The 13015-nt window shown below is 40.7% G+C and overlaps 1 protein-coding gene across 3 annotated transcripts in view; it reads right to left on the bottom strand.

The window, feature by feature from the left end:
- Nucleotides 1–13015, bottom strand: part of RCAN2 (regulator of calcineurin 2) — an 85658-nt gene that overhangs the window by 16334 nt on the left and 56309 nt on the right. For all 3 annotated transcript variants that reach the window (XM_069011756.1, XM_069011755.1, XM_069011757.1), the window contains one exon: nucleotides 392–565. In XM_069011756.1, the coding sequence (XP_068867857.1) occupies nucleotides 392–565 (174 nt within the window). The remainder of the gene's footprint in view (nucleotides 1–391; nucleotides 566–13015) is intronic.

Genomic DNA, 13015 nt, shown 5'->3' with positions numbered 1-13015 from the left:
ACATAGTAAGGAAAAGCCAAGAAGGCAGAAGGAAGCCTGACTGTGGCTCAGGGCTGCAGCCAAATAAGTAATCCAGCCCCACCTTTTTTATTCACTTGGATTCTTTACATTAGGACATTCTTATGGTTAGTTAAGAGAGTTACCCACAGACAACACCTCTAAGATATGTAATTCTGTATGTTGAATGAGCAACTTTAGTCCTAAGCGGTCCTTTAAATTTACTGCAGACCCTCAGGACAGGAACAGCTCAGTCAACACAAGGAGGTTTAAGTATCTTTTATCAGAGAGATTGGGCATGGGAGAAACCCTTATTAGTTTTATTCAGTGTTACTGTAGAATATTTCTACAAAAGCTACGCACTAACACAGAAATAGATTCCAGATTTCATTACCTGTGCAAAATACAACTTTAACTTCTTCCCTCTGAACTGTGTTTCATGCAGCTCTATTCTGGCACGAGCAGCTGATTTGGGACTGCTAAAATTTATCCGCACACGCCTGAAGCTTTTGAACAGCTGGAATGTCACGCAGTCATCATAGGCACGGAACAAACCTTCAAATTTCTCCTGCAAAAGAAAAAGAAATAATGCTGAAGATTAATTTCGTGCTCTGTCACATCAGTCTGTGTCAAAGAACAATCGGAAACTTGACAACTGTTTAACCAGGAGGTTTCAACCTGTGGCCTTTGGGGACAGGTGTCCATAGACAAATAAAGGCTCTGTGAAAAGAAATTAAGGAAAGCAGTAGTCTGGTAGTGCTGAACTCTGCAAAAGGTTTTGAGGAAGAAGTCTTCAAATTGAGAACCCAGCAGCTATTGAACCTCTCATAAAAGTTGAGCAAACCTATGACAGTGACATATGAAATGAAGCTGAAAGGGCACATGACTGAAAACACCAGACAACTGTGGGCTCATCTGCACAGAAGCAGCCTTTGTGCTGAATTACACTGCAGTCAGCAGACAAAGGCTGGAACCGAGGGTTACCTCCACAACAGCACTGCAGGGTCATTTAGTATTGCATGATACGTTTTTCTGGATGTTTTGTCATTTGAATATTTAGAAGATACACACTTTTTCTTTGAGGGGTTGTGAGGCATCTGGAGACAAATTGGACAACTGAAAACAGTGATCTGTCCCAAAGACAAATTTCAGGCTTCAAAATCTTTAGCTGTAGAAACACGCTCAAAAGCTCATGACAAAAACAGGGATATTTTAACATTGTAAAAGAAAAGTCTGAAGTTTACCACATCCATGGACCTGGAGATGAACAGAAATTCAAGGCACCTTGGCAGCCTTGGAGGCTCAGATCCTGTGATTTCTCTGCAAGCTGTGAGCACACAGAGGACTAGTTCCACACCATCAGATAAACCCAAAGTCCTTAAATCAATTCTGACACTTGCACAGGACTTTTCATTCACACAAACACAGGTTCATAAAATGCTGAGGCTGAAAGAGGACAGTTATTATTTAGTCCGGCCTTTGTGTTTACTCAGATTTCAGATTTCACTCACTACCATCCAGTGAGTCACACATCAGATCTGAGCATTTTAACTACTGCAATCAAGACTTGAAGTTTTACAAGATGAAAAATCAGCCAGACCAAAGCCCCTGCTTTTAGGAGTGCTTTATTCTGAAAGAAGCACCAGTGAGATGATTTGCCACACCATTTCATATACACTGAGGGCTATTATGTCAGGGGTTGGTATAATTACAAGAACCTAATGTGTAATGGCAATAACCTGATGTGGATGCCCCATCCCTGGAAATGTTCAAGGACAGGTTGGATGGAGCTTTGAGCAACCTGGTCTAGTGGAAGGTGTCCCTGCCCATGGAGGGGAATTGGAATGAGATGATCTTTAAGGTTCTTTCCAGTTCAAAACATTCCAGGATTCTGCTTCCTTTGCTATCTCTGCAAGTCCTCACATTTTTACATGTTTTAAAATATGAGTTCTTTTCTTCTCATCCAGGAAAACAATTTCTTTTCCCTTAGAGTGGATAACTGGTAGAGACTACAGAAGATAAAGAAGAAAATGCAACTGATGTAATCTCATCAATACTTCAGTTCTCATCCTTTGAGCTTACAAGCAAAACAAAGAATTCGGAACTTCTAAGAAAAATGCATCCTGAAGCACAGTGCAGCTGCATCAGGGAGCACTAACAGCACCGTGGGAGTAACTACTGCCAGAGTGAGACATTTGTTAAGGATTTAATAGGGAAACAGCCCAGTTCCACAGCCAGGGCTGTGACACACCACGGCACATGTTCCCCATCTCCTTTCATTCACTGCCAACTCTGTGGTCTTCCTCCCCATAACTGATATTCCATCAGTGGCACCCTCTCAAAGGAACCTCCCTATGGTCTATTAAGCTTTCATGATTTTCATTTCATTCTGCCTGACCTCACTCACCTCTTCCTCTCACCACAGGAGATACTTAGGAGGAATGAAAAAGGAAAAAGAAAGAAAAAAGAGGCAAGAGCTCTGTGGTTTGGCAGAGGGCGACTAAAGGCATGCAGCAATCCCCAAAATAGTGTGAAGTGCATAGGTTTGTACAAGCAGGTCTAGTCTTACCACCCAATGTCCAAATTGTCAACATTTCACACCTCAATCATGCTTTTTATCTGCTTGCTTATATTTTTGAAAAATTCCATTTTCCTGAGCAGAAGCCTACATCTAGTGGCATTTGTATAAAGGTCAGCCAAAAGCAGCAGTCATTTCAGTCCTATCCTGACTGTAATTTTGATGCCACAACCTTCACGATAACCAGGGAAAAAGGGCTGGGGGAAGGGAAAGAAAGGAACAGGGGCCCAGTGTCTGTGTAAAGTAGGACTCACACAGCATTTAGAAACATAGTCCAAATAAAAACCAAAGTGACTAATTAAAACTTATGTCTTCATGTTATCTTTATCACCTATTTCAGACCTCTTCAGTACATTTTTAAAAAGCATCTTGAAGTAAACAAACTTAAACACATATTAGTGGGGGACCTGGCAGTGCTGGGTTAACAGTTAATCCTAAAGGTCTTCAACCTAAACTATTATATGTTTCTGTGAGAGATATCAAGGTATTTATATATACATACATACATACCTACATACATACACACACACATATATATATAAAAGATGATCAAGGTATTATAACAGAAGTCTCATAAGGCAAAAATCAGCAGCAAGGTGAACATTTCCCTGTGTAGCTCTCAATTTCTCTACGAGTCAGCAATTAAATCATTCATCATTCACCAAGTGTGGAAGGAACCACACATGGACTTACCTGGACACTGAGAAGTATCTATTCCAACTGACTATTTAATAATAAAGAGATGCTCCCTGTATGGATGCAGCAGTCAGGGCTGTGTGCTTGCCCTCTCTGTAACACAACCCAGAGCCCAGATCTTGGTGAGGGACATTACACAAAATTAGGGAGGACACGATTTCAAACATGGGTCCAAGAACAGTGGGCACATTCCTGGACTACACTGAGACTCACTCTCATTAGGCACTGAAAGGAAGAGATAGACTACTGTAAAAGCAGCTGATTAAGTCCTGGAAGCCATTGCCACACTGGGAGAACTTTGAAGCACTATGGACTTTATTCTGCTTGCTTTTCAATTTGATACTGGCACAGCTTTAGAGAGCCAGCCTTGATTAATGCTCCTGAAAATGCCGTGGGGAGGAGGGAAATCAAGCCCTCTATTTGATATTAATACAGGGCAGTCTACCCACAGTGGGGACACTTCCACTGCACTGACTGAAACTGCAACTCCCATTAAAAAGATTCATACATCTGGATTTTTCTACATTTTCAGCTGATAATATTAATGACCTCAGCAGAGGTCATTAATCATCAAGTGAAGTTAATGGCCCTCAGCTGTATCTCGAGCCATCCCCACTCCTCCCAGCTTGATATTAATTCCCAGGAAATGCCTTATGCCTTAATTGCTATTGCCTGTGACTTCTAATATCTGCTGAATGCACTTATCTGGATAAAAGTCTTTCAGAGTCATTCCAATCTATAAGAAAATTTATCATATACATTTTAAAGACCTAAGCAAATTCCTTCCCTTTCAAGTTTTGTGGATAAATTATTCAAGACTCGTAATCCTCTCAGTTCGGGACTTTTAAAGTGCTTTTAGGATTTGGTACTTTTAAAATGCTTTTAGAAAGTAAGTCTTTGGACTTTCAGAGCACTTTGAAAACTTGTGAAAAAAGAAACATCCGAAGTTAAGCAGCAGTGTTGCTATTCCTAAAAAGTCAAAATGTAGAAAGTCATGAGTTACTCATTTATTTCTGGGATTTTGAAGTGTCTTCATCCATCCCAAGTATGTCTCAGTAAGGCCCAATTAATGTTCTGGAAAATGTGAGCAGCCTTCATTTCACCAAGTTCTCATTTCTCCCTCGTGGGCCCTGTGCCCTCTCTTCATCTTGTTATTGCTTTGCCCAACACTGGGCACCTTTCCCCAGTTCTTTCCTGTCACTTTCTGTCAGCTCCCATCACTCAGTGTCTCTAGCAGTTCCCAAAGTTCTTTTTTTGTTTGTTTTCTAAATTAATGAAATTAGCACAAAGCAGGACCATACTAATTAAAGCTGCTGATTACTCCAGCTTGATGCTTATCATTTAGGATACAGCCAATGCTGAGAACAGACACCATGCAAGGAAGAAACGAGTGCTGGAGTGACAGACAGGACCTAAAAGCCTCTGAAGACAAGGGCAAACCCATGTCCTTGTGGACTAAAAACTATTTCTAGCACTAAATGGAAGCTCACCTGGGACCAAGGCCCTGTAAATCACATGGTAACAGTGATCAGTGAAATGCAGCCATAGGGAGGTAAAGGAGATGCTGGGTATATTTGGAAAAGTATTTCCAGTAAAGCAAGGAGAGTATTAACACCATTATATGGAGCCTATTGCACCTTATTAAAAATGCAGGGTTTGTTGCCTGTATCCTAAGCAGATTAATGGGAATAGATCCAGATAAAGGTTCCAGGGAGGTACTGAAGTGAGTCCAGAGAAGAACAACAGAGCTGGGAAAGGGTCTGGAGCACAAGTCTGATGAGGAGGAGCTGAGGGAGATGAGCTCAGCCTGGAGAAAAGGAGGGAACCTTCTGGCTCTGCACAACTCCCTGACAGGAGGGTGCAGCCAGGTGAGGATCAGGCTCTGCTTCCGGGAACAAGTGACAGGACAAGAGGACATGGCCTCAAGCTGAGCCAGGGGAGCTTTGGCTTGGACATTATGAACAATTTCTTCACTGAAATGGTTTTCAGGCATTGGAACAGACTGCCCAGGAAATTGGTAGAATCACCATCCCTGAAGTGCTCAAAAGGCAGGTGGATGTGGCACTTGGGGACACGGATTAGTGGTCAACACAGCAGTGCTGGGTTTATGGTTGAATTTGATGATCTTAAAGGTCTTTTCCATCTTTACCCATTCCATAATTCTATGAATTAACAACTTACCAAATAAGAAATGAAAATGCTTGCCTTATTTGGAGAGGAGATGGGACAGTCACTTGTAATTTACCAGTACTGTTCAGAGCAAGGACAAATCCCACTGTATGGGGTAAATCTAGAAGACTACGTTGGCATAAAACAAGTGTTAACAGTTGGCATAAACAGGTTGAGTCTAGAAGTTAAAGAAGGTTTCAAACATCCGAGTAATGATCCAGAAACAACCTTCCAATTACAGCAGCAGCAGCAAATTATTTTTTTAAGACTGAATTTGGTTAGTTCATGTGAGGGACTATGACAAAGTATCGACACAATGAGCACTGTAAAACATGACAGCCATAATTAGCAAGTGAATTGGGTTCTGACACAGCAAGTTCCTGTGATTTATTTCCAAACATTTCTTTCATGAATAGCTCCACTGGCATTGTGTTCATTCAGGACAAAAGCCAAGGCCTAATTCAAATCAATGGAAACCTTTCCACAGACATCAGCAAACTTTGGATTAGAGCCCCAGAACTCAGAACCCAAATTACATTTTATTATTCAGTGCGTTTACACTCATTATCACCCTTGCTACACATTTGATTTAGGAGATGGCTGTGATTTAAAACTTTAGCCTAATGCTTTTCCTAGAATTTTGTAAGCAAATAAAGAAAGCATTTTTCCTATTTTAATTTTCCTGTTCATTCATTTAAAAGATACTCCAAGGAACTAATCACAATAGGAAAAGGTTATAATTCACAATTATGAAATTAGTTTTTCCTGAAATTAGTTCTGTACTGGATATAAATATCCCTGTAAGACATAAACTCCTATCTCAGAGTTGAATGTATTCTGTTTCCAGACAGCCACGCAACACTACAAAGCTCTCATGCGGCACAAGAAGAAAGACAGAACCTGGTAAAACATGTGGATGCTGTGCACTGAAGAGCCTTTTAACAAAAACAATCTAAGAACTTGTTTACAGCAAAGAGGATGGGCACACCAGTTACTTCTAGGGGGATAAAAAAAGTTACTGAAGTGGCACACATTTAACAAAACTAATACAACAGAAGCCTAAAAATTATGAGCTGAAGTGATTTCAGGATTGGGATATGTCAACGCCACATGAAGAATATTGTAATGTAATTACAATAGCCTGGATATTGTGTATGGCTCTTCTCATCCACCATTAAGGAAGATGGAGGCAAGATGGAAGAGCAACAAAAGACTGCAAGGATGATCAGAGAAGTTGTGAACCTGTCACAGGAGGTAAACGTAGATTATATCCATCCCTGGAAGCGTTCAAGGCCAGGCTGGACAGGGACCTGACCAACCTGGTCTAGGTGAAGGTGTCCCTGCCCATGGCAGGGCGTGGAACAAGATGGTTCCTTCAAGGTCAAACTGTTCTGGGATTCTGCCTTGGGAAACAGAACCTAAAGTATGAGGGGTTTCCTGCTGCATCTGAGTATAAGGATATCAATAAATAATGTGAAGGGAAACAGATTAGCAGAATTAAAATAACCAACAGTGCTGATATTAAACAAAGACTTCCTGTTAAAAGATTTAGACTTAAATTGAGAAGCTTATTTAGCACTAGACCTGTAACATACCAAAATGGCATTGGCCCAGAAATAGAAAAAAGCCTAATTACTTTTATGAAAAGGGTAAGAAGGAGATATTAGAGAGGAGCACGATGCATTTCTGTGGTTCTTAAAGACAAAAGGAGAGGAAAAAAGGGATCTTGATTTGTCTAATGAAGACTTAAAAGAACTGGGTTCACCCGAAGTGCTTTTAACAATTATTTAATGAGCCACACAAAACAAGCAAGCAGCTTGATACAACTGATGTGTGAAAATTCCTTAAAAGCAAGAACTCCCACAAGTAGCCAGTGTAAGCAACAGCCTCTTCAATGATCAAATTCTCTGCTTCTAAAAAGGATGAAACTCATTGGGAAATTCTGGAAGTGCATATGAAAAACCACTACTGACTCTCAGTTAAAATTCCAGGAGTGCTGTATATAGAGGAAATATTTTAAACCAATGATGATAAATAGAGAGTTCCTATGGGCTTGTCTTACTGCCTTTAAGTAATGGCAGGAGAATAAAATACAAATTTACCATTCAGAGATCCCCTTAAGGCACAGGTCTCCAGGCTGTAGCTTTTTATTTCACCTTTCACTGTAGGTAGCTGTAGCTAAGAGTGTGGGTTCTCCCTATTCCCTCCTTACAAGTGGGGCAGGGTATTATTTGAATAAAATATTCACATGGAATACTGCTGTCTGAATGTTGGTTTGCACAAAGTTTCTTCGGTTACCAAAGGGAATCCCTCATACAATCTCACAGCTGGAAACAGCAGCAGAAAAATGTGTCTTTCTGCCAGTCATTCCCCAGAGTACATTTTGAAAGGACATTTCTACATGTAAGACATTTTTAAAGGGGAGAAAACCAGGGAACACTAGCTATTTTGTCAGGTAACTAGAATTACTAAGTACTCTGCAATGACCTCCTGGTTACTGCATTGTCTAAAAGCATGTTCCTCACTTGGAACTCAGTGTAAAGCCCTGCTCATCTCTTCCTGAAGTTAGATTAGGGCATTGACATAGGGCTGGAAAGAGCTTGGGTTTATTTACATTAAATGTGCCAGTAATTAGCATCTTCCAAAACTGAACAATTCTCTTAGTATATGAACAAATCAACTCAGTTTGCTATCCCAGTTCATTCAGTTTCTTGTTCTGTGCTTGGCTTTCTCTTGTTTTCAAAGGGTGAAGGTCAGGTAAATTGTGAACCAAAGACAAAATGAAACAGTAAAGCCAAAAAAAAAATTTCAGGCTGGACTTCAAGATGGGGAGTGTTACAAAACGCATTAAATCTTGCTCTCTCCAGTAAAATGAAGATTGATTTGCCTGCACTATTGCAATCCTGATAAAGGGGAGCCTAATACCTTTAAGTTTTACTATGCAAAGAATGCAGTTTGTATTCCAGAAGTGATGTATTCCAGAAGTGATGCTAAATGGCCTTGTTGCTCTGCAATTTGCAGTGAGCCAACCCTAAAGAGGAGAACACCAGCCACAAAACACAGCCTGGTCCATGGCTCACACATCCTGCTTGTTATCATGACACACTGGGGCTGTTTGGAGGCATCTGTGTAGAACTTTTAGATCCTGAAGGATGTGTTGAGGGTTCTGCCCTCAACGTTGTGCCAAAATCATTCTGACAGCAGAAATATTAGATGTAATGCTTACTGCTTATAGATCCAGTGTCTTGTTCCAGAGAGGGACTTTGAGCACGTGTAACAGATGTTACACAATGTTGTAAAGACATTTGTAACTTGTCATCTCTCAAAGAGCCCTGATGGCAAAAGTAGGTCAGGAGCTGGAAGAAGTTTGCTGGTCCCACCTCATGCTGGGACTAAGGCCAGAAGAAGCATCCGTCCCTCAGCAGACCTCCTGCATTACATGCTCACCACGGCATGACAGCACTGCAAACATCCTGGTGAACAGAACAACACAGATCTCCCTCTTCAAAAATCAGCTGAACCAAATAAATTTACCTTCGGCTTCCAACTCATCAGCACAACAAGAAGTACAGAGATAATATCTGCCCCAAAGCTTAATGGAAATGCATTCACATTTTGGAAGAGGCTGACAAATGTCAGAGCCACAGAATTTTGCTGCGTTGCCTTTTCTGTTTTTAACCAGCTCACATCCCTGTTTACCTCAATGTGACGCACATTCCTCCCGCTTAGCTCCACTGATCTGGAAACCAAAGGCTCCTTCAAGATGAAATAAATTGTTCCTGTGGCAATGCCAAGGGGGTGATTTAATATAGTTTGGAGAGTTCTCAATTCAATTTCACACCCAACGATTGAGCTAAAAGTAAAATCCACACTTTACATTTCTTCTTTATAGGAGCACTGTTATTTTACTGTATCATCAGCCACAGCTTTTCTGAGCACACCATATCTGAAGTACTCCAGTTCCAGATGCTGTATGAGCTCTCTGAAATGCTGGAAGTGCTCTTGCAAACCAGCTGAGAAAGTGCACATCCTATGACCAGATCCATTAGTTTCACCCCCTGTGCTGAGGAGTGTTCTGTTGAGACATCATTCTTTGTTTCCTGAAAAGCTACTTTTGATTTCTGTGCTGGCTACCATTATTGTGCAACATCACTTAATACTTGCCTTTTTTTTTTTTCTCTTTCGCATTGTATTTGGCAGTAGGAAAAAAAAAATTAAAGCCTGAACAGATTTGTGGAGGATTTAATGCATTTGTTTTCCAAATAGCAGCCTTACATTTTGGCTTGAGAATGGTAAAAATAATGCTAAGAACAAAGATGTGAAGAAAATATTCAGATTGTCCTGAAAAAAAGCACCTATTTTTGTTTGCTTTATGATTTCAAACAATAACTGAGTAGATAATGTATGTAGTGAACTCCAAGGGGCTCGTCTGCATTGGATTTAAACATGTTCATAGAACAACACCAGCTATTGATTTGTCTTGTTTCTGTTGTTAAACCCAATAATTAATTGGTATCAAAAGGAACAAATTACTGTGTATATGTTTCTAAAGTTCTTATTATCTTAATTTAGCACACAAAATAGGAAGAAAAACAACCTTAATTAGTTTTCACCAAAAGCTGCTACATTTATATTAATAAGGAGTGTTCCAGAAGCAGATCTCTGCAGCAAAACAGTTGGTGCTGAGGACTTTCTGATCAGGTGCCACAGACTGAATGCCCATTAACAGTTGGAGCATATCAGGCACACTACTAGAGTGAATCTTCTATATTAATTTCATCTGAAAGGCATCCAGTTCATGAACTGCTCTGTGATGTGAACGAAAAGCACAGTTAATGAAGAGCAACAGGAAAGCTGCCTCATGAGAATGCCCAGCTCAGACTCAAAATGCTAATGCAGAGACGAGCCCGTATCTCTCATAAAAACAGTTAGCTGGCACTCTAGGAAAAGAAAATGAAACAACCCCACAACCAAACTGAAGTACTATGGACAACAATAAATAAGGGGCTGGTGGTCAAACCTGAGCACAAAACTGGACTGAAATTATTTATTATGAGAAGCTGTGTGAAAATTATTCATATTCATTGAACTATAGAATGGTTGGGGTTGGAAGGGACCTTAAAGATCTTCTCATTCCAAGCCCCTACCATGGGCAGGAACACCTTCCACTAGACTAGGTTGCTTCAAGCCCTGTCCCACCTGGCCTTGAACACTTCCAGGGATGGGGCAGCCACAGCATCTCTGGGCAACCTGTGCTGAGGCCTCACCACCCTCACAGGGAGGAATTTCTTCCTATTAACTGTATAAACTTTGATGCTGTAAGAAAAGCTACATAAATATCCATCTTACTATGACACTATTTTTCACTGATCTTTGGCAACTGCAATTTCATCTCTTCAAGCCTTCTGAGGCCACCCCACTGTCCTGTTCAAGTGGTGACACTGAGGCCAGGAGAGACCCACAGTCACAGTGACAGCTCACAGGAAACCATGGGAGTAGAACCGGAGTTTCCATAATTCATTCTGAATCACTTTACTTCTACACAACCCCTCTGCTGGAGTACAGAAACCTCATCCTCTTAAAAATCTGTTACTGAGGCTGTGGAAGTGTCAGGGGACACCTCTGTTGCTGTGACGCAGAATCAGGACGTCAGTGTGCAAAATGCTAAATGCAAGGATGAACTACAATAAAGGGAACACCAAGAGCTGAGAAACTGTGTCCTATTTACACTCTTGGAGATACAATGTTGTAAAACAACCATAAAACGCACACTACTTATTCCCTGACTCTGTCAACCCAGTTAAACTAGAAAAATAAACAAGAACAAGCCATGGGACAGTTTAAACAAATAAAATGCTTGCATTGCCCATTCCTGATTTACTGTTTTGCCTAGAGTGATCAACATTTATAGCATTTCAGCTGTTGTCATCAGTCATGGGGAATGCTTTCTCCCTCTCCTCTAACACTGCAAACTGCATGAACAGGACTAAAAATACAGTTTCAACTTGTCTGGATTTCGAAAGGACATTGGCAGTTTTGAAAGTGACTGTGAAGCAAAAAAAAACCAAGTAGGAGAGTCGAATAGAATCTAATATCATGCAGCTCCGTAAATGTTACTTAACTGATGAAAAAAGGTACAAGGGAAACTCCTGACACACCAATGCACATCCTCTCACCATCATCCTCTCTCTACTACCTCTGCAGCCCACAGTCAGTGACCCCACAGTCAGTGACCCCACAGTCACAACCAGCAGCACCGTGACCACCGTCTAACGCTCTGCTTGTGCTGTTTGACTGTTCCTTGTTCTTCCCAGTCTGTCCCGACCATCTGTCATTCCCCGCCTCACACTTCATTTGCAAATTACTCAGGCAGGTCTGTTGTCTGTACATCTGAGCAGCTTCTAGGAGCTGCAGCCTCTGAGACTGGAGGGTCTTTGTACAATAGAGATAAACCACGAACGGGAATACGGTGCCTCCAGCAAGCGGCTGAGTGGAGTCTTTAGCAAACCTACATCAACTACGTGTAAACAGTGTTTCAGAATTAATGGTATAAACAATAGTTTCAGAGATAAACATGTAAGGAAGTGGTAAAAAGAAAACTAAAGAAAAAGTCATTGCTGGGCTGGAAGAGAAGGTAATGTCTTGTTGACAAATGTGACAGATTCGGAGATATTGACATCAGATTGATATATATCACATATGTCCTTGGCTGGACCAAAAACAGTGAATGCAGGAGGTGAGGGAGAGGATTCTGCCCCTCTACTGCATCCAGCATTGGGGACCCCACTGCAAAAAGGACACGGACCTGATGGAGCAGGTCCAGAGGAGGCCACATGCTCAGAAGAATGGAGCACATCTCCTTCTGTAGTTTGTCAGTGAAAATCCATGTAAATTCTTTATGTATATTTTCTTTTTAACCTAATTTTCTCCTTGTAGTCCTTCCTTCACTAATTGTTTGTAAGAGAACATTTGCACTTGATGCATTTATTTGAACAGAATTTTTTCCTTTTTTTAAAAAAATTATTATTATTGCATAGGATATAGACTTTCCCCACAACAGGAATTGTGCTATCTAAAATGTAAAGATACCAGTGTAAATACATATACATATATATGTATATATTTAGTTCAAAAAAGGGAATAACTACAGATAACAGTCTGTTCCTCCTAACTTCAAACAGCAGAACTCCCATAGACTAAAATGATTATGTTTATACATTGCATTGGAAGAGTTATAAAAGACTGTGAGTTTCTCATTCTCCCACATTCACTGATTTGGTGCCTTCAGAGGAGGCTCAAATGAGCTATAAACTGCTGGGTATAACTCCTCTTAATGCTGTTATCACTCTAGAAAGTTTAACTGTGAATTTAATTTTGGAGATCATGGCAGAAAATGGATGGAAAGCATGTGCATAAACAGAGATTATACACTCTTCCCTCCATGCTGCTTCTAGATTGTGACTGGAACCCCCAGTTCCGCACTGACCAACAAAAAAACTGAAGGTGCTTTCCAGTCTGAGTAAACTTCAGCAAAAAAAAAAGTGAGTTTGAAATATTTTTACACTTAGAGAGGCT

Source organism: Aphelocoma coerulescens, chromosome 3 (assembly GCF_041296385.1).
Source record: "Aphelocoma coerulescens isolate FSJ_1873_10779 chromosome 3, UR_Acoe_1.0, whole genome shotgun sequence".
Classification (NCBI taxonomy): domain Eukaryota; kingdom Metazoa; phylum Chordata; class Aves; order Passeriformes; family Corvidae; genus Aphelocoma; species Aphelocoma coerulescens.
Note: the sequence above shows the minus strand (reverse complement) of the source record. Positions and strands in the feature narration are given on the sequence as shown.